Below are 22,806 nucleotides of genomic sequence, written 5' to 3'. Positions count from 1 at the left end.
TTTTTACGGACTTTTGCGGGACATGCTTAAACGGACGGGTCTGTGCGTTTGCCACTCGGGTATGTCCGTTTGCCACTCCATCCATACATATGCATTTTTTTGTCATCTCTAAAAAAAACTTATTAGATTAGATTTTTTCTTTATGCTAGAAGTTAAATTATTGTTATTTGGATAAGAAAATATTTTAATAAGTGTAATCAATTTTATTTATAGTGAAAAATCCAAATGTACAAATAACTATGAAGTTAATTTAATTGGCGAATTGAAATAGATGTTTGTTATAGTTCCCTAATACTAATGTTTCAAAAATCGAAATAAAGAATAATATAAAATAAAGTGTAAAGTAAAAAGCTCCCAGCGAGGATCGAACTCGCGACCTTTCGCTTACGAAGCGAACGCACTACCACTATGCTATGGAAGCTGCTTTATTTCGAATGTATGTTATCATTTTATATTCGCAAGTAGCTATACAAGAATAAAGCCAACTCAGCCGTCAAAAACCCTACCAAAACCACATTCTCCGTCGCTGCAACGGAACCTCAGAAACAGATACAGAGATGTGTGGAATCGCTTTGACCGTCTCAGGCATTCATATCAACATCTCATCTTTCGATTCAACTCGCTCACATAGCCACACCGATAATGTAAGAACCCTAATTCCTCTCCACCAACACTTCAAATTTCTCAAATATTCAAACCATACAAGTTAGTTACAACAATTTATTGATTTGAATCATTTTTTTTTGATGATTTTGGTGCAGTTGCAGTTTTCTGTAGATGACCTGAAAGCAGCTCTGCGGAGAAGAGGTCCTGATAGCTTGGGTGTGAAGAAAGTTACTCTGCAACACTGTGAAAACCAAATCTCATCCTTTGTAGAACAGGATGAAACGTTATTATGTTCTGCAAATAATGACGGTAATGGAGAACTTCATTTCATCGGTTCAACTTTGCAGCTTAGAGGAACTGTTCCGCTTGTTCAGCCTTTAGTGGATGCTTCTAGAAACATTCTTGTGTTTAACGGTACTTCCCGATACTATTTCAGATTTTAGATTTTTTTGCTGCTGGATTTGTGTGAATGGTTTGCAATAAGATGTTGTAGATTTTAACTTTTTGTTATGGTCTTTAGGTGAGATTTTTGGAGGACTTGAACTTGCTAGGGATTGCAACGATGGTGAATTTCTTATGCAGACTCTTGGAAATTGTTGCTCCTGTGGTTCTTGTGTGACTGGTTACTGTGTTAAATGTGGGAAAAGTTCTGTTACAGATGTTCTTTCTACGATTAAGGGACCATGGGCGATCGTCTATTGGCAGGTAACTCCAAGTGGTAAGTTTCTGTGCGTCCAAATGTAGACTAATGTGTTTGGTTTCTTTGTGGGTTTTAAGTGGTAGTGGTATGGTACTTCCTTTTTCTATTTCAGGATAGTTCAAGGACACTTTGGTTTGGGCGAGATGCGTTTGGTAGGAGGAGCCTCCTTGTTCACTGGCCTACAGAAGAGGATTCGGCTTTTCTTCTTTCTTCCGTATCACCAGTTTCTCCAGCTCAGCAAGCCTCTGGTATGTAATGTATTGTACATGGATTTGGAACAACTACTGTTGTCTTGCTTTTTGGTTCAATTTCTGTGACCTGAATAGAACGTGTTGTATTGCCTTGCCATTTAGTAGAAACAACTTCCAGCAATTTATTCTAATATAGTTCTAGCCAGAATGTACTGAAACTTTGTACTCTTTATCAATCTGACATTGGTGGATATGTCGTTATGAAAAAACAATAAAATACTGTTTTCTGGAGATTTCGTGCCTCGTTAGTTGATGCTACTTATCTCGACAATTTCATCGGCCTCAAAGTTTTGCAGTGATTAGCCACTACTAGTTGATGGGAACTTGGTGTCCTATCTTATAAAAGAATATGAAAGTTCCTTGATTACAGAACATCAATGCATATTTTTGAGGGTTGGCTCCTCTCTTCCCTAAGGCCTCAGTACTTTCTTACGTCACTCGATAGCCTCCTTCCATCCCTTCCTAAGTTCCTATTATTTATATATAGGCATGGTCTACCTCTCTAACTAACTAATCCTATCTAATTCACAAGCTCTAACTCCCCCAACGAATAAACATATTATTATAAAAATTGGACTTACGAATATAATTTACTGCAGAAAATGAAGCTCATAATGGAATGGAGTATATTAGTTATTGGGAAGAGCTACCATGTGGAATATATAGTATGCATGTGGATGCTTCAAATTCAAATGCATTTCTAGTTGGCGAAGTCCAGATACATGAATATACAAACTCAATATTAAAGGAACTTATCAAGTGGGAGAGAATTTCCGTCGAACCAAGCTCTGAAAACCTGCAGACATCTCATCATAAGCTTTCTAGGAGGCAACATGATGTGCATTCAGCTTCTTTAGAGACAGTTCCATGCGAAGCAGGTGATTAGAATGTGATAATGCTCCATTTATTTATTTGTTTATTCAAATACTTAATTTCCGCACATTCTAGTGCTTTTAGCATTATTTGGCAATTCTGTTGTAGCTTTAAGTTTTGAGAGGCCGTGACAATCTCTGTCTTGATTAAGCAGGCTCAACTCAAACTGCGATTCCAATGCGAGTTCATATGTTACTAAATGTTTTAAAGGAATCTGTAAAACGGCGTACGTCACTGTATACTATCTATCAGGTATGCAACTTAATTGAAACTGGATAACAAATCTTGTATGCATACCGCTTATAGTTTTTGGCAACATCAAAGGTATGTGTCATCATCAGTTTGTATGACATTGATAAGATATCTTTAACTTTGCTGATTAATAATTTGAGACTTGAGTCTTGCATTAAATTCTTCATTAGTTTCATGATTCCATGATTCAAATTTGTGAGTCTGTGACCTTTTAGTCACTTGACAACAACTTCAACTGTTGCATCATGGCTACTGTTTTTGTATTTATGGCTACCGTCGTTTGTGTTTGTATAAAAAATAAAATAAAATCTAAGGCAAAATGATACAAGCGAATGATAGAGATGTCTATCATTCAAGAGAATAGGGTATTGAACAGGAAAGATGGGAAGTGGAGAGGAAAAGACAAGAGGTGCACTCTCTTATGAAACACCATGTTGTTTTTATCTTTATAATCATCTTCACATGGTTGTAAGTTGTAACCTGTCTTATTTTTTATTTATCTAACAAATATTTTAATGAATGTGTTTCTTGAAATTCTTAAAAACAAAAGGTGAATATTGGAAAACTTCCAGAATTTCCATTACTAGAGATGATGCTTATTCAAGTATACGCTCAACCAATTGTTTCAATTTTTCCACAATACTAAGATAGTGAAACAAATTGTCATAACTTCGCGTATTTCCATTATGCAAATTGCAACTACTAAATCTCTCCACCACTTGTGCCTGGCTTACTTAGAAATTCTAATAACTGAATTTGGATTTCTAATTCTATAATGTGTGTTGTAGGGCTATATATACCCACTGACTTCTAACTCTTCATCAGTTCTTTTATAGCCAAAAAACTTGTTCCTGGATGGCATTACCTTAGAGGCTTTAACAACATTTGTATTTATTGTAGAATTGATTGTGTTTTCCTCCAGTCAATGTCATTTATATTTGTCATGAATTGTGATTGAACTCTTTGGATTTAATTGTATAGGAAGTGATATCTGGTATCAGACAAGAGAAGTTTGTTCCTGTTGCAATTCTTTTTTCTGGTGGGCTGGATTCTATGATACTTGCCGCATTATTGGATCAATGCTTGGATCCCAGTTGTGAGTGCTCCCAAATAGCCTTAAATCACCTTTTTATATGGTGATTCTACTACACAATTTTGAACAATTATGTCATAAACCAACTATATTAGAACTTTGAAAGCACATGAATGATTTATATCTAATATGCCCCCTTATGCAAGAGCCCTTAGAAAGCATAGACAATGTACATGTTGAACCTTAAATATTTATTTAGAGAGTTGGAGTAAGAAGGATTGACTTCTAGATCGCAAGGTCAATTGGTCATAGAGGCTTTGGTACCATGTCACAAATCAACTATCCTCTCCCAAAAGTTTAAGCCATTGGATTAAATCATATGATTGTATTATATGTAACAAGTTCCTTCTTTGGTGTTGAATCGCTTAAAGTAGAATCCAGTTGAATTCGTATAGTTTACATGTTTCAGGAACCTTCTAATGAGCGGAATGTCTAACCTTTTTCTAATTGACAGATGAAATTGATCTACTGACTGTAAGCTTTGATGGTGAGTTAGCTCCGGATAGAAAATCTGCCAAGGCAGGGTTGAAAGAGCTAAAGAGAGTTGCACCTTCCAGAAGGTATGCAATCCATGTTTATTTTATATATATATATATATATTTAGCTGCTTGGTAAAAACGCCGTTTATTTAATTCCAAATTTGATTTTTATTTGTATTTTTACAATATTAAATTGTTATATATGAAAATGAAGTCTCTTAACTAAGTTCATATTATTGAGTAATTCTAAGTTAGAGAAATGCTAAAGATAGAAACTTGTACTATTAATTTAAGAATGTTAATTATTGTTGAAATAGCTACAAATTTCTAGAATTCTCTTAAATATGTATTGAAAGCAGAGTTATCGATCGCGGCCGCGAACGGTGCGATCCCGGGCGGTCCGGCCTGAGCGGCCACCAGCCCCGCAAGAAGAGGGGCGCGGAGCGCCATTTGAAAACACGGCCGATATCGCTGCAAACGTGAGTCACGGTTCGCACCCTAGGCGGAGCGGTTTATCCGCTTTTTTCTCTCTCTCCGGCTATGTTTCTCTGGTTCTCGAGATTATTTTGCAGATGCGGCGGTTGGCTCTTTTACTCTGGTTCTCGAGGTTGTTTTGCAGATGCCGGCTGTGTTTCTCTGGTTCTCCAGGTTTTATTTGAGTGTGTAACCAAATGGACCGGGTTAAGAATAAAAAGGTTTTTTTGACTGAGTAAATAACTGAAATGGGCTGTAGAACAATTTTATGTTTGGGTATCTTAATTATTAAAAAAAGGCATATTAGCCCCTTAGTTTATAATATGTTAATAAACTTAATAAAAATAATAACATTTAATAATAAAAATAATAACATTTAATAATAAAAATAATAAGAACAAATAATTAAGTTTTTAATCCATTTTTATTTTATTAATTTGATTTTTATAAAACTTTTGTGTTGCTAATTTAATATTCTTTTTAATGTTCACCCAAAATAATTTATTTGTATAGATTATTTATATATTTAGTCAAAAAAATAGTCTATTCTAAAAAGTCAACGAAAAATATCCAGTTATCTACAATCCTATTTTTGAGGTCGTCCGGTCTGCTATCCGAGATTAATAACTCTGATTGAAAGGCTAGAGGAATCTATAACTATTATAATACTAATCTATCATGAAACATCTAGAAAGAACTAAAATAATTTAGAAACATTTACCACCATTGAGAGGTTGGTGACTTGAGACTATAAATAAGTAATTGGTACTTTGTAATTGATCATCTAAAAAAACCAATGCCATTTCCTCATGTAAGGCTTTAAGCTACCATCCCTATCCCAATATAACCGTTTCCTATAACCACACGGTTCCTATAGTCTTCTTTCTAAACAATTTTCTATGACTACCTTATATCAACTCTCAACTATTCAAATACCAACAATTACATTGGTAATTACATTCCTATCCTTCACTCAAATAATTAAAACCAACTTTTTAAGGGCAATTTAGACATTAGTATCTTACTTTTTCATTCTTTATTATTTTTCTCTCTCTTTTTACTTTTTCATTTTTTTTATCTTTCCACTTCTTTTCTCGCTTTTACTTTCCATTTTTTATTACTTTCTTTTCTCTTTTAAATTTTCTTCTCTATCCTATTTCAATTTCACATTTCAAATTTAAATTATATCTCTTCTAATCTTAATCTAATAACTCACTCTTTCTTTCTTAATTAATATTTTCTCCATCTCTCTATTTATTATCTAACTTATTATCTTCTTCACATTTTCACTCTCATCAAAGAATGTCCAACACTTTATCAAGGTTTATTGTAATAACATATATCATTGTGCACTGATAAACATAAAAGAAACACGGCACAAATATTTGTCATTGGTAAAAAAAACACGTGACAAATTTTTGGTGCATTTGTGATTTGATCTATGGTTCAAGTATTTTCTTTTTTGGACTCGATTGTTTATGTTTAAGCTCTGAGTAGTTTCTTTTATGGACTTTGTTGTTCTATTTTCAAAATGCACATACAAAAAATAAGATTTTCACAAGTTTAAAAATAGAACAACAAAGTTCACAAAAGAAACTACTGAGAGCTTATATATATTGACACACACCGTATTATTTTCCATTTTTGGTTGGATCTTATTGTTTGCTGTCTTACTACCCCCTCCCGATCCTTCTTAATTACTTGGGTAGGATCTTAGGATCATCTGTTGAAACTGCAGGTGGAGACTCGTGGAGATTGATGCTGACTTGTCAGACTTGGTATTTGAAACTAGCCATGTAATGTCACTCATAAATCCTGCCAACACCTACATGGTACTAATTCATAAATACCTTGGATCATTAATATACTTTTTCTAGTTCTGTCATATGCATGAACATATCTGATTAGGTAAGTTAATTGAATAACCACCCTTTGCAAATTTCAGACAGTAAAAAATGCATATCATTCTGTATTTTTAGTGTTTTAAAAATCGGCTTAGACCGACCGGTTGGACTGGGAATCAAACCTCTTTCCGGTTCGAGCAGGTTAATGGACCGGGAATGTTGTTAACCCACTGTAACATCATCAAACCGGTCAAAACTAATTAAACTGGGGAGCAACCCGATTGGACCACTGAGTGAATAAATGGTTGAAAATTATGCAAAAATTTGAGTGGAATTCGAACCCACATCAATTTAGAAGTAAGGCCTTTCTAAGGCCACTAAGGCATTCGGATTCTTGTACAATGAAGCATATTGATTGTATATATTATATGCTAGACACAATGATTTACGGAAAACAATTTCTCTACAATCAAAGATAACAAGATTTAAGCTACTTACCAAAATTGTTATCCATTTTTATATAGATATTGTTATGTTATGTCACATTTTTCATAGTACACACTTATAAAATTTATTTATTATAAATACATTTTAAAGATAATATTTTTTTACAAGATAAATTTCAAATACTCATCTAAATACGGTATGAGTTTATTTAGGTCAAATACTGCTGTACTGTCCTTTAAGTTAGATGTTTATAAAATATTAGTCTTTAAGTTTTTGTTTTTTTTAACAAATTAGTCATTTTAGTTTATAAATGCTTACTACAACAACATTTTAAACATATTTGCTACTAAAAAATTGACAGTTATTTACGCTAAGTGGCAGGAATGGTGTATTTAACACATCATATATGCTGACATGTAAATAACAAACAGGTCAGTTTTTAAACACATATTTAAGCCGATTTTAAAACATTGATTTTACGTCCAGACTTTTTTCTACATCATTTAATTTTGAGTTGGTAATTTTAGATTACCTTCTGGTCTTTTAAGGTAATACATGTTTAGAAGAATAGAAAAGGTAAAATTAGAGGTAAAATAGGTCTTCTTTAAGAATCGGAAATTGCCTTTCCTTTAACCAGGCGTTGCATAACGCACTGAAAAAGTTTGATGGTTTAATTGATTGGAATTCTCTTCAGTTTAATGCCCGATCTTCTGAAACTTCAGACTGAAAAGCTTATAGTTATATTCTCGAACACCTTTACGTTATTTGATGATTGGTTTGCACATATCTTATCAGGACCTTAATATTGGAATAGCTTTATGGCTTGCTTCTGGTGGTAATGGATGGGTGTCTGATGCAGATGATAATGATGCCACTCATGCACGGATTAAGTACAAGTCCAATGCAAGGATTCTTCTTGTTGGTTCTGGTGCTGATGAACAGTGTGCTGGTTATGGGAGACATAGAACAAGTTTTAGACGGGGAAGGTATTATTACTATGGTAACGTTGAATCATAATTTATTATTTTACAGATGCTTACAACTTACAAGTGATAATGTTCTGCTCTTTTTATGTCTTGTTGAATGAAACTTTCTTTTCCCTTTGTACATTAGCTTGGGTTCTAAAATTGTCAAGTTGCATGCATAGGCCACAATGTAATTTCTTTATTTCATCTTTGCTTTAGCTGTAACCAATTAAATTTTAGAAGATGTGGATATAAATGTTCATCAATTTACCTTTCCACAGGAAAGAAACATATGATGCAATTTGGATAAAGTTTTTTGATTGATGATTTAGAAAACTTATTGTGTTTTGTGGTATTTTGATACACTTCTACTTAGAGGTCGAACATTTCAAATTCTTAGGTTATCTTGGTGTTAACTTAATAGTACTACTGATTTATGAACTATGACTACACTCACATTATCTTTTAATGAACTCTGATGGTATAGTATGCCTTAATTAGTTGGCTGGGGCTACACGAGGAAATGAAACTCGATATGCAAAGAATTTGGAAAAGGAATTTAGGAAGAGATGATAGATGTATTGCCGATAACGGAAAGGAGGTAATGTTCAAATTATAGCTTGAATCATTATTGATCCCTAATTTGTTAATCTCATAGTTACTTATAATTTTTTGGTTTGTATTTTTCTGTAGGCTAGGTTCCCATTCTTGGATGAGGATGTTATAAGGGTTTTACTCGACTTCCCGTTGTGGGAGGTCGCCAACCTTGATCAACCCAGTGGCACTGGTGATAAAAAGATTTTAAGAGAGGTATTGTTGTTGTCAGAGTGATTTGCTTACTTGTTTTCTACCGCAATAAACTTACTAATGTATGAATTTACAGCTTGTCTGACTATTTATTGGCTGACAGAGCAACATTTTCTCAAGATCTTTTTCAATAACTTAACATTTTAACTCAGCTGATTCAAACTAGTGATATGATTTTTTGGTAACATGCTCATGTACTGTAGGAGTTATGAATGAATATAAGGACTTGAAGCTAGTCTTGTTGCCTGAACCGAACTCATACCTGTGTTTGAAAGTTTCATCGGAAAGAGCTATATTTTATATGGGTTCTACGGTGGACCAATTTATTAGTTGTCTATGGTAGACTGGTACTTGAAAATCACTTGAAACATCAACAATTAACGATGTCGCCCCTTGGAAGTAGATGACCTCGTTCATCCTTGTTCTCATGAGTGAGACGGTGACTTCATCAGTACAATGTACTATGAGTCGTCGTTGGAGTTTCCCGTGATTTTCAAGTGGCACTACACCATGGACCACCCGTCAAAGTGGTTCACCATAGAATTTGCAATATTTTTTATACGTACTTCTTTTATTTTACCAACTTAAAACTCTTTTCTGTCTGAAGATCTAACATAGAAAATGAACTCCAAAACTAAATATTTCTGGTACATATATTTTTTGAAGGTTGCAGAATTGCTTGGCTTATATGAAGCAGCAGTTCTTCCCAAACGAGCAATCCAGGTGTGCACTCCAAAACTTTACACTTCAGAATTTTGCTCTACAACTCTTTTGCATAATGATTGATTTGTTTTGTATTATATATATATATATATATGCATGGATTGGTGTAGTTTGGTTCTAGAATTGCGAGGGAATCAAATCGGAAGAATTTTGGAAGTAATCGAGCAGCAAATCAGGCGTCTGCAGGCAGTGTAAAGATTTGTAGGAAATCCAATTTTAATTGATTCTTTATTTTCTCTGGGCATGTGACACATCTTTTCGGTATGAAAATGAATGTGACTTTATTTATCTTTGATATATTATGCCTGGTACTACTATTGATTTTGTCTGAAGGGATTTGTTTCTTGTGTATCTGTTAAAGGTAATTACGTGTTACACTTTGAAGCTTAAGATATACTAACATTTTAACTTGGACAAAACAAAAGGGACTATGGAGATATATTTAAAATAATGATGATTTGCCATCCATGATGAGAATATTGTTTCGTTTAATATATATTTGAACAATTATCCATTGCAGCTTAAAAAGTATTTTTTTTCTTCTTTTTCTAGTTCCGCCTTTATAATTCTTAGTTCAATAATTTTTTTTAGACAATATGGAAAATGTATTTGGTTCCAATGTTCCATTAGTAATTTTACAAATTATATATTTTCCTTTCTTAAATATTTACTAAAGGTGAAATTTTGAACAACTCTTTGGTATATTCCTTTCACAAATTATGTATTTTTCTTTCATACGTAAACTGTATTCACATACGTGCTTTTAAATAATTCACACATGCATAAATTCGTTTAAGACAGCACTTGTAAATTGGATTTTTTTTATTTAAAATAATCAACTTTTTAAATTTAAATTCTAAAATAATCTATTTTTCAAATTAATTATCAAAATAACCACATTTCATTATTTATGTGCTAGTTAAACTGATGCATCTAATTGTCACTCAAATGAGGTGTCGTATCCATGGGGCATGCAGTCATGCATGTGAAGGTGTCACATGCAATGGCGCATGCATGTAGGCATATGAGTGTGCGCCACATGCATTGTTGCATGCATGTAACCATGTGTGTGTGCACCTAAGTCAATGACGCATGCATGTGTGTACTGATCTATAAATACACAACGTTCTTTCCATAATTTTTCACACAATTTCTTACCCTCCTTCCATTTTTCTTCCATTTTCTTTCAATCTCCTTCAATTTTCTTAGTTATGTTGTTGTAATCGCATAGTTATGTTGTTTATGTATTATATTTGTTAGTGATGACATTTTATTTGTTGTAGTTTGTTGTGTTATTGTTTATGTGTTGCTTATGTGTTGTATTTGTTTGTGATTGTATTTCCTCACAAAGTTATCATATGAAATGAATGTTGTTTTTAATATAAAGCAAAAGAGTTACAATTAAAATTATCTTGTTGTGCTTGTTCCAACACTGTGACAGTTAGTACGATTATGACCGGGCTGACGACATGAACTACATAATCTAACCATTTTGTTCGTCATATCCATTTCGGTTTGAATACGGGTGTTGTTTGGGCGACCCTATTTCTTTCTTCGCATTATTTTATTGTGTCAAAGAATGTCCCCTTGATATGCAAGCCATTAATTCTCTTTTGCTACCATTGAAAAGCTAATTTTATAAATATTGCAAAGGCTTATGACTTTGTAAACGTCAGATAGTAAGTTGGATGGATCCCATCGAACCTTTGAACATGCCTCTATGACATGGGAGCATGACATACAAAAAGCTTGGAACTTTCCATAGTCGCACCAACCTCTATTAGTTCCACTCAATAGTGTCCCTTCGACATGCCTTCATTGTGATCCATGAACTCAACAACACTGTACCAACCTTTAGTATGGTCAAACACCGTGACCACATGTGTGTTAGCTTTGACAACTTCCTCTTTAATGAGTTTCATTGATGCATCATTGAACAACTGCCTAGATTGTAACACTGAACTCCATTTGGAACGCCTGGTCTCAAACAACGCCCCTGGCCTGAAATAGGTTGCTTGCACTAAAACATTTATAGGTAGGTTTCTGATGCATTTGAAGACAGAGTTTATTGATTCCACAAGATTTATTGTCATGTGGCCCCAACGTTGACCGTTGTCGTATGCCCTAGTCCATTTCTCAAATAGAATATTGTCGATCCACTTTACTACATATGCGTTTGACAATCTGATGCCTTCGTGGTAGTGTTTGAAAGAAGGTTCTGTTAATGCATACCCTACATTGACAACCTTCTTCCGCAACGTTTTGTCTTTGATCTCCCGCATGAAATTTTGAGCGATATGTCTAATGCAGTAGACATGCGTCGACGGAGGATCCTGCTAGCCATTATCAATGTTTTTGTAGGCACTCACTATTGAAGGGTGTCAGTCTGAGATCAAACATAAGTTAGGCTGAGGAGCAACGTGCAATCAGAGATTTTTTAGGAAAAAACTCCATCCCCCAGCAATCTCCCCTTTAACCAGGGCAAAGGCGATTGAAAAAATGTTGTTGTTGCTATCTTGTGCCACTGCCATCAGTAGCGTTCCTTTATATTTCCGTACAACCATGTACCATCAGTTTGTATAATAGGTTTACAGAAAGCAAAACCTTTGATGCATGATTGATACGCCCAGAAGAGTCGGTGGAATATTCCATTACCAATAACATAAGTCCTGTCTGGGGTATACGTCGACAACGTTTCCAAATTGACAATAGTCCCTGGAGCATAATGTTTAAGAGCCACCAAGATTTTGGAAGTTGTTTGTATGACTCCTCCCAATTGCCAAACACTTTTTCGTCTGTCTTAGTCCTAGCTATCTAAGTCTTCCTGTGTGATGAAGTATAGTTGTATTGTGTTACAATATGCGAGATTATTGTACTCACCTTTGACGACTGGTTGTCGCTAATGACAAACAAAATTTCGTCACATATTAACTGAGAGCTGAGTTTGCGATGGTCTTGCATTGGGTTCGTGATTAAGCATGTGTGAATTGGACCTATAAAACCAATCTCCCAAGAATCACTCCTCTTTCGGTAAGATGCTGACAACTGGATCAGACAAAGCTCATTTCGGCAATAAACCTTATACCTCGTTGCATTAGTTCGATCAACCCTATAATCAGCTGATAATTCCATGTGATACTTTTTAATGGCTCTGACACATTCTTCTTTTGTGCAAAATTTGTCTCCTTCTTTCAATGATCCTTGAATTTGCACACAAGGATTGTAAAATATATATGACGAAGGTTCATATGCACCCAAATTCAAGTTTGTCATGTGTTAAGGTGGACAATATACATGACTAGCTGGTAATGGCTCTTCTTCTTCTTCATCATTCACCATTGAATCAACCAATAACTCAGTTTCTTTTTCTTCCTCGTCAATAACATCGACTTCAGCTTGTTCATTGTCATCAGTTTCACAAAACACTTGTGACGGATCAACGAACTGAGACACTTGATGTTATTGTGTTAATATATATAACTTTATATCATTGTAGCCAAATTGTTCATGACTGAGAAACATATGATCAACATTGTCATCATCTCGAATCTTCAACTGATAAAACTTTACTTGATTGTATGCAAAGAACATCGAATTTTTGTACATGATTTGTCCCACCTAACTACACTGCAATTTATTTTCTATTTTTTGTTTCAAATATGAAAAATTTGATCATCTATTTATTGTAAACCGAGTTACTTCTGGTTGCGAAAATAAAAATCGAATAAGTGACACTCAAATATTTCACCATCAGTATGGGCACTGATCATGTAATGTGGTGATGAAGACATTTTTTTAAAATGTAAGTTTAGTGTTTGATGGTGAGTGCATTGATCACATATTAGCATGCAGTTAAATAGGGTAGATGATGAAGGCAAGTGTACTAATCACATATCAACTTTTTAAAGAATCTGTAGGATTCCATGCAGAGACAAGACAAGGCAAACACCATTACCAATGACGCTTGCAAGATTCTTCTGCCCTAATAAGCCAAGGCATGCGCCTGCATGATTCTCTGCAAAGATGCTTCTGCTCTAACAAGACAAGGCATGCACCCTTATTAATGGTGCGTGATCACATGCATAAAGCAACTCATACGCCCTCTTCAATGGAGCCTACTCACATGCATGCTTAAACACAAGGCATACACCCTTACCAATGGTGCATCCTCACATGCATGCAAAAGTAAAAGGCAGGCGCCCTTACCAGTGATGCCTACACTTATACATCACATGCTGCAACTTACCAACCTATCATCTATAAATACTGCAACACTCAACCTATCTCTCTGCAACACTCAACATCTCTGCGACACTCAACCTCTCTACAACACCCAACCTCTCTTCAACACTCAACCTCCCAGTCACACTCAACCTCTCTTCAACACTCAACCTCTCTATCATACTCAACCTTTCTTCAACACTCAACCTCTCTTCAACACTCAACCTCTTTTCAACATTCAACCTCTCTGCAACAATATGTCTCTATTGACTATGGATGATGAACATCGAGGAACAATCGATAATATTGCGATGTTTGTATGTTATTACTTAATCTATATTGTTTATTATTTATTCTTATTCTTATTCCGTAACAAAATGTCTCTATTGTTTATTACTTCTTCTTACTTATTTCTTACTTATATTTTTTAGGACCCAAAGAAATTTTGATGTCGTGTACATGAATATGTACCACACGATCCTTTGATAGAACCATATATCCGAGGATGCGGTTTTGGTAATCTGCTCAACATAGTCTCATACTCACTTGACTACAAATTTATTCTTGCTTTGTTAGAAAGATGGAGACCCGAGACCCACACATTTCACCTTCCTTTCAGTGAGTGTACTGTCACACTTGAGGACGTCTACATGTTGTTAGGTCTACGTATCGATGGTAAGGTCGTAAATGGTAGAGTTAACCAAGATAACTCTATATGGGATGAATTTTTGGGTGCTCCTGTTGGTGTAAGCCCTAGAGGCCAATACTTTTGGTACTTGTATCAAATTATTTATTAATAATAAAAGGCTTTTTCTTTATTATGTTTGTTTAATAAAGTCCCTAGAATAGCTAGTCCGTTTAATGTATCAAGTATGACTTAATCATGAGATCACATTAGACATAAGGACACTATTCTTAAAGTATCCGTAGTCAAGCTTTATTGTGAAGTGGGATAACATTAAAGCATGAAGACTATTATGTTTATAGACTGATGATCACATCTCATGGATCATGGATAAAGAGTTATCAAGTCTTAAACATAGGTATGAATATTAAGAGTAATATTTATACTGGATTGACCCGCTATGAGAATACTATATAGAATGTTATGCAAAGTATCATAAGTTATTCTCATGGTGATAATAGTGTATACCACCCTTCGACCTGAAACCACTATGGACCCTAGATGTAGAGTCGAGTGCCTTATTGCTGATCAAACATTGTCCGTAATTGGATGACCATAAAGACAATTGATGGGTACTCCACGAAGCATGCTAAGGGACATGAGTGACCTAGATGGAATTTGCCCATCATGCGTAACAGGATAAATGTCTATGGGCTCAATATTGAACTGGACAAGGATGACACAGTCTATGCCTTGTGTTCAATATAGACATAAGGGCAAAAGGGTAATTATACACATAATTATTATCACAGAAGGATTTGTCAGATCACATGATATTTTCGTGTCTTGGGTAGCAGTGATATGTTGCTAGATACCGCTCACTGTTTATTATGTTAAATACGCGATTTAATATAATTGCCAATGCCGCGAAAACCTATAGGGTCACACACAAAGGACAGATTGATGAGAGATAGAGTAATTAAGGAATACCGTAATGTACGGTGCCCTTAAGTGAATTATAGAACATCGTAAGGTACGGTGTACTGTTGAAATGTATATTTCGTGTCGGGTTTTTGTTATCGTATCCACAGAGATTGTAAGATATCACTGCCGTTCAATGGTTGAATTAATCTTAACTTAATGTAACAATAGGGTTTTGGTTTTAATCAAGTTATCTTGCATACAAAGTAATCAATTGCGGTAAAAGTTATGTTTTGATTAAATGAGAAATATTGTCAAAGTTAGGTTTCAATGATCACTTTGCATGTATTAGCTCGGTCAACAATCTTATAAACTCCTTTAGATGATAAATAATTTCACAAGGTCCTCTCAATGCGTTTCTCTCGAACACCCATTGTGAGTTTTGCCATTTTGATCCATTGTTTCTCTCGAACACAATCTATCAAAATGACAACCTTTTGGTTCAACCTTATGGTGAACAAAATCATTCGTTACTATCTCTAGCTAACAAACAAGTTTGGATGAAAACTTAGGTCAAGAATCGGTAAACATCTCTCGATCATAAACCAACACAAAGAGTTTTAAATAGAAACAAAGTTTTCATCATATATTTACCGTTAAAGAGTTTACATATGAGGATCCTTACATTTACACACAAAGCTAGAAATCACCTACATCTAACCTTGACAAATGGATGACTTAGCTACTCATTTTCATGGTAGCTTGGTCGGCAAGTAAGGAAAGAAGGTTGATCAACATCCAAGTCGGATAATCGAAGTTGGATGGGAATCCACCTTCTTTTTGTGGAAGATGGTTGCTAGATGAAGAGAAATGAAAAACTAGGGCATAAGAGCTCCCAAAACAATCCTGTAAAATATCTAGAAGAAAGTACAGAAAATGGAAAAGTTGGTAAAAATGAGGTATGGTGCTCAAAAGTGGCACCTGCTACTTATAGACCTCAGCTGGTCTGTCATGCTCGCTAGGCGAGCAGAATGGCTCGCCTAGCGAGGGTCTAAAATGGGCACAAAAGGCCCCTGCGCCCAGAGAAAACAGGGCCTGCTGAACTGTGATGTTCGCCTAGCGAACATACCTTCGCCTAGCGAAGGACACGCCTCAACCTTCGCCCCAGCGAGGTTGAGAGGTTTTGCTACTGGAATGCTCGCTGGGGACTCGCTAGAGCTTCGCCTAGCGAGTGAGTGCTAGCTGCGTTTTTCACCAAAACAGAATGAACTCGCTACCACATTCGCCTTGAGCTCGCCTAGCGAATTAATTTGCTAATTTACTGGAGCTTTTCGCCAGGAGCTCGCCTAGCGAACCAATGCTTCGCCACAGCCTCGCCTAGCGAGCAGGCAGATGAAATGCTTGTATTCTTTGGTTCCTTTGCCAATTCTCTTGTGTCTTTATTATCAATTAATTCATGCCTTTCCTGCACAATAACACACACATCAAAGGCACCAAGCTTGTTTATCAATGTAATGCATTCCATGTAAAACAAATGTGGTTTTGACAATTTTAGCAAGGAAAAAGAGTGAAAGATGCCCACATATGATAGCTCAAATAAGCACTTTTGGGCATCTAACATGTACTTAAGTAGAATACGAAATATGGTAAGGTACCACGAGCTTAAGTGATTTTGGCATATTATAAGATATGAGTCATATACACTTGAGTGGGCTTTTTAGCTTGCAGCCCACACAAGTGATTCTATAAATAGAACCCTTGTGTAGAAGCATGGTCACACTTGCAATTTCGTTTCTCTCTCTCTCTCTCTCTCTCTCTCTCTCTCTCTCTCTCTCACTCAAAGCCTTCATTCGTAGCAGCTAGCACTGAGATTGAAGGAATTCGTTCGTGTGGACTGAGTAGAGGCGTTGTCATCGTTCAACGTTCGTGATCGCCACAAGAGGTAACGATTCTATCACTGATCATGCCCATTCGTAAGGATCATTAAAGGAGAAATTTTAAAATTCCGCTGCGTTTTGGATCGCCATTCTCCTTCAGTCCCTTTGTGTGAAGACACAACTACGGGAGAGACTTCTGGTCAACCTAGGGGTCAAGGTATTAATTTAAAATATCTTAAACAATATTATTCAAGTCTAACATTTAACGAAGAATCTATCGAGTATGAAAAGATAATTAAAGCTCGGTGTTATATATGATTTTATTTGGTAATTTTTTATTTCCTGAAAGTACTGGTAGTACAGTAAATATTATGTATTTTCCGTTGTTACGAAACATAAATAAGGTAAGCACATATAATTGGGGTTCAACTGTTTTGTCCCATCTATATAGTTCGTTGTGTAAAAATGCCAAAAAAAAAATACTTGTATGTTTTATTCTTGCGCCTATTTGCTACAAGCATGGGGTTGGTCAAGACTGCCGTCACTCGCCTCGGTCAACGAGAAACCATTCACATTCCCTTATGCAACAAAGTAAGTTTAAAATTTCACCTTCTAATTTATTAGATTTTATACTACAACTCACTGTAACTAATATATTTTCAATCTTTTCGATCTAGGTGGTTAGTTAAGGGGATGAACTACAATAGATGTCCCAAACACGCTGTAGTAGTCTATCGCAATCTTTTAAACCACATTGGATCAGACGATGTAATACTAATACACAAATCTACATTTGATTTAAATTTTTTTATCCAATTACATATCCTCTAATTATGTCATATTCTTGTACAGTTTATCTGGAGGTCGTATCTGGGTCTTGATCACCAGGTTAACCATGATGACGGTGAAATTTGGATAACAAAAACACCAATTATCCGGTTCACTACCATGGAGATGCACCTGAGTGACCGTATAAAATTCCATAACCTTCGACGTGTTTGGGAGATTGACATCAACAAAGAGTAGATGGCCAATGGGATTATTCCGATTCGAGAGACTTTGAAAAAGAGATGTGTTGTCATTGGAGGAATCAACGACAACACATCTTAAATGAATCAGTCATACATGGTGCTAGACCAACTCAACATTATATGACATGGTTTATGTCGGTTACAACGCCACCGTTTGTTTCTGAGCCAAGATATTTGATTGATCCATGCCAACGAGCTTCGTCATCAAACGCCCAACAACAAATCCCCGCCCAAGAACAATGTCAATCCACCAAAACCCAATGACTAACCTCACACCATGACCCTACCATATACACCAAACCACCAAACACCCAACCTCACAACCAATTCATGTCACACACCCAAACTCAAAACCAGAAATCAAACCCTAACCACTAACAACCATACGCAGCCACCACAATAGTCTATATCCCAAATGATTCATATGATTCATTGTCATGTCATCGTAGGCCCCCACCAATGAACACCCAAACATATCATTGCCACAACACCCAACCATTGTTTGACTTTAGTACACTATAAGAACCATTGATTCGTTTAAAAAACGATTCAATGTCCCAATTCAGACTACCATACCGTCCATAATCCACCCAACTACAACGACCCAACTACGACAACATGAGCACCAGACTCAATTACGGAAGCGCCATTGGCGACAATCCCCCAACTATTAGGGAGAAATGATGACAAATCTATCAAATACCGCTGGACCTTCCACCGGACCTTCACACCAGCCACCATTGCATCATGTCAGCATTCAAAGACCCCAAACACCTCAGGGAAATCGTGGGAGACCTTGAAGGTAAACTAACACACCTAGATGTGGAACATGGAGGTGTTTCAATCGGACGGGTCATTGATTTTCTTGTCAATTTTATGTATTTTAACTTTATATTATAATATTATTTTTTATTTAAGTATTTAATTTAATTAATTATAAATATAAAATATAAAATTAAAAAAAATATATGCATAGTGCATGCGTCACATGTATTGGTGCATACACTGATGTAGTGTATGCATGCGCCAATTCATGTGGCTTCAAGACATGCATGCATCCCTATGACGTCTATGCTCATTTGCAATGCATGCATGCGCCAATGGGTAGGGCGTCTCCCTTGAGTGGCAATTAGATGCGCCAGTTCAACTGACGCATAAGTAATGAAAAGTGATTATTTCGATAATTAATTTGAAAAATAGATTATTTTAGTATTTAAATTGAAAATGATGGTTATTTTTTAAAAAATCTCAATAATAAACTTGTTATTATTTATAAATTTTAATTAAAATTTTTTTTAGAGATTTAATCAAACCGTTTTAAAAAATAATCAAATATATTAAAACTAGTTATACATATTTTTTATTTCTAATTTATTATAATTTTTTTATAGTAGAAATTAAAGATACCCTTATCAAACTTCTAAAATATACATATTTTTTAATTATTCATTTATTTTTAATTTATTAAAGTTTTTTTAATTCTAAATTAAAAAGTTAGTTTGATTTTTTTGTTATAACTTTTAATTAAAACGATTTTCTATTTTTTTTAATCAGCAACATAATTTTTTCATAATCCCTTTAAAAACTATTTAAAAAAATTGTATAAGTGTATACCAGGTATTTTAAATAATTATCTAAAATACTTTCAAATATTTAAAAAAAAAATTGTTTTACATATCAATAGCTTAAAAACTTAAAATGTAAAAAGATGCATCCACCACTAAAACTTGAACTTATTTTCCTTTCATTAAAAATATCCATTCTTTCTTTTTTTATAAGCAAAACTTACATTCGTACCAGGGGTATTCAAACCCAATGAAAGTTTTGAAAATTTACATTCTGCTGCAACCTTTCGCCGTCATGACCTCCTTATCCAAGCTTCGAAGCAACTGTGTATTTATTATTCGCCGCCACCGTATCCAAGCTTCGAAGCGACTGTGTTTTTTAAGATCAGTGGTTTTGTAGACATTTGCAGAAGCTATAGAGTAGATTTTGTCTGTGTAAATATTGTTATTTTGGTTTGATGAGGTCCCTATTTATTCACTGTGTAGCTGAGGTTTTTATTTAACTGTTATGTTTCTGTTATTGTTAGAACACTCAAATATTTCATAAGGAATAATATGAATTACACTCGGGAGATTTTTATTCAACTGGAAAGAAAGTTTTGAGTTTCATAAGGAATAATGAGTTAATTAATTTTCTTTTAGCATTTCACCTTTTGTTTATGTTTTGCGAAGAAATTATGAGTCAGGTCGTTTCTTGAATCTATTGGGTTGTGTAACATCAGTAGTCACAGATATCGAATTATCACCATTGTTGTTTCTAGCTTGTAAGTGAAATTCCATTAATTGCTTACTCAGTAAATCTACCGTGTTATCCACAATCTCAAGAGGCTCTTCAAAACGAGATGCTCCGGCTGCTACTCTAATGAATTTAGAAACAATGTTTCCTCTTTCACTAAACTGTTCAAAGTGTTTGAAAAACTGTATTATAACCATATTTGGTTTCATGCAAGATTTGAAGTCAGCATTCAAACTTTCACTAAGTTGTGTACTTCGCATTCCAAATGTGAATGCTTTTTTCATGTAATACGAAACCCATTTTCTTTTGATAACATAAACTGATTTGATCCATCTATTCTCATGAAGATTATATTAATTGAACAAGTCCTTCTAAGTTGTCTCAAATTCTTCTTCGGTGTCAAACTCATACATGCATTTCTTGAAATCTCTTAAAATATAACTTTCCCCTTTCATCAAGTTTTCAAGATGTTTAATTCTATTATGCGACAAGTGCCACATGCATAAACCATGGTAAGTCTCAGACATCACTTCAGCAAGAGCTCTAGGCATTGCCTGATCTTGATCAATAAAGACAGTCTTTGGTTTTATTTTCTTACCATGTGCTTGTAAGAATGTCTCAAACAACCATTTAAATGATTCAAATGTCTCATTATCATACAATAGTGTAACACCAAAAATGATTGAACCCCTATGATGGTTGAATCCTAAAAATAAAGCAACTGGCCTCGCACAATAGGTAGTATCTAATGACACAACATCCCCAAAATATCCGTAACCCAACACCATATTTGCATCACACCAAAATACATTGGTGTTTTGTTCTTCTATATCCATTTGGTATGCGTGAAAATAAGATGGATTCTCCAACAATTGCCGTTGAAAATATTGTGAAAGACATTCGGACTCGCTATACACCATACTTCTTTGTCTTCTTACTTTAAGATAATTTTTGACATCCAAGCGTGTATATTCAAGATTAGCTTTGTGCCCCACATGTCAAATGTTGATTTTTTGTCTCAATCCAAAGTCATAACTAGATCAATCTCATGCACTTGGACTTAAGTTATCTTTCTATGTGATGCAAACATGTGTGTTGTTTCGGATGGTTGTAGAGAGTGATTATGATCTTGTCCAAATTCATGGATGACAAATTTCTCATTTTTTCCATACAAGAGCAATTCTTGCTTTGCAATCACTTCTAATCTCAGCTCTATGGTTGCTAACAAAGACATCTTTCTTATCAGGTTGTCATAATCCTTCCTTACTAAAAAACTTACACCTACCTGATGATATAGATCCATCTTTTTTACTCTTGTTCACGTAATGTTTTCTGACACCAAAGCCAACATGTGCACCATAGCCAGAATTGATAAGCAGTGTTTATTGAGTCAAATTTCATACCAATCATTACTTAAAGATGTCATAATAATCAAACTCTACTTGTGTCTTATAACCTTATTAAAAATAAAAATCAATAGTAAGTCTCTCTAAAAAATTTAAACAGCATACACATACAGTAAATAAGAACTACAAAACAACTTGGATGAACTTATTAAAAGTGTCACACAATCAATCAAAAGAAAAATAGAAACAAAGTAACATAAAATATCTATAAAATCTCAACGTAATAACAAATAAAAGATTTAAATAATGATGTTTATTATAAAACAATACAAAAACACAAAGTAATATAGTAGAAGAAAAAAAAAACATAAAAAAAAAAATACACAAACAAACAAACAGTGATATAGAAAATGAAAAGCAAGAAGGAGAAAATTAAAAATAGTTAATGGAGGTGTTTTTACTACTACAAAGAGTACATATAGAAAACTTAAGAATGGCGAAGATCAAAGATGTGGCAACGATGAAGTTCGACAGCGACGACGGCGAAATTGAACAACAAAGAAGACGGTCAGTGATAACAAAGCTAAATGGTGCTGGTGATGACAATCAAAGACAAGATGATGATGAATAAATGTCATTCTGATGAGAAGCTATAATGCACGGCGATGAAGAAGATGAAATAAATGTTATAATTCATATTCAATAGTAATAGTATTAGTTTTATTAAGATCTGACTAGTGTAAGTTAACACTTTTGCCTACTTGACATTATTGTTTGTATATATAAACTAGTGTAATTGTCAACAGTGTGCAATTGCGTATTGAGTGTGTGCATTGTGTATAATGAGTGTGGGTAAATATTTGTTGTAACCGTTTGTAAAGTAGTGAAAGTTTGTTATTTTAAATCTTCTCTCTCTTCTTCCATCTTCATCCTTTTCATCTTGTTCACCAACAATTAGTATCTAGAGCTT

The 22,806-nt window shown here is 34.7% G+C and overlaps 1 protein-coding gene, 1 non-coding gene and 1 pseudogene across 5 annotated transcripts; 1 reads left to right on the top strand and 2 right to left on the bottom strand.

Annotated features, from left to right (window-relative positions):
• Positions 1 to 349: 349 nt before the first annotated feature.
• Positions 350 to 421, bottom strand: TRNAT-CGU (transfer RNA threonine (anticodon CGU)). The gene has a single exon. It is a non-coding gene; the product is annotated as a tRNA-Thr (tRNA).
• Positions 422 to 458: 37 nt separating this feature from the next.
• Positions 459 to 9,982, top strand: LOC127107705 (uncharacterized). 4 transcript variants are annotated; one of them, XM_051045022.1, is made up of 14 exons: positions 459 to 644; positions 762 to 1,020; positions 1,127 to 1,311; positions 1,419 to 1,554; positions 2,157 to 2,435; positions 2,585 to 2,682; positions 3,664 to 3,778; positions 4,230 to 4,335; positions 6,467 to 6,560; positions 7,879 to 8,019; positions 8,472 to 8,585; positions 8,678 to 8,794; positions 9,458 to 9,514; positions 9,625 to 9,982. In XM_051045022.1, exons 1-14 carry the CDS (start codon positions 558 to 560, stop codon positions 9,736 to 9,738), a joined length of 1,902 nt encoding a protein of 633 aa, XP_050900979.1. In that variant the 5' UTR covers positions 459 to 557; the 3' UTR covers positions 9,739 to 9,982. The 4 variants fall into 4 exon arrangements, 3 of the variants coding, with proteins under 3 accessions (XP_050900979.1, XP_050900980.1, XP_050900978.1); XM_051045021.1 differs by having other exon boundaries at positions 463 to 644; positions 7,815 to 8,005; positions 8,486 to 8,585; XR_007795799.1 differs by lacking the exons at positions 9,458 to 9,514; positions 9,625 to 9,982 and having other exon boundaries at positions 461 to 644; positions 7,815 to 8,005; positions 8,678 to 8,764.
• A 10,879-nt stretch (positions 9,983 to 20,861) lies between these two features.
• LOC127103116 (protein FAR-RED IMPAIRED RESPONSE 1-like) lies at positions 20,862 to 21,900 on the bottom strand (annotated as a pseudogene).
• Between the last annotated feature and the right edge of the window lie 906 nt (positions 21,901 to 22,806).

Source organism: Lathyrus oleraceus, chromosome 7, assembly GCF_024323335.1.
Source record: "Lathyrus oleraceus cultivar Zhongwan6 chromosome 7, CAAS_Psat_ZW6_1.0, whole genome shotgun sequence".
NCBI lineage: Eukaryota > Viridiplantae > Streptophyta > Magnoliopsida > Fabales > Fabaceae > Lathyrus > Lathyrus oleraceus.
This window is presented reverse-complemented; position numbering and strand designations above follow the sequence as displayed.

Coding starts and splice junctions, on each gene's coding strand:
- LOC127107705 (XM_051045021.1), top strand. CDS start 558: ATGTGTGGAATCGCTTTGACCGTCTCAGGCATTCATATCAACATCTCA. Junction 645..761: donor CACATAGCCACACCGATAAT/GTAAGAACCCTA, acceptor ATTTTGGTGCAG/TTGCAGTTTTCTGTAGATGA. Junction 1,021..1,126: donor AAACATTCTTGTGTTTAACG/GTACTTCCCGAT, acceptor TATGGTCTTTAG/GTGAGATTTTTGGAGGACTT.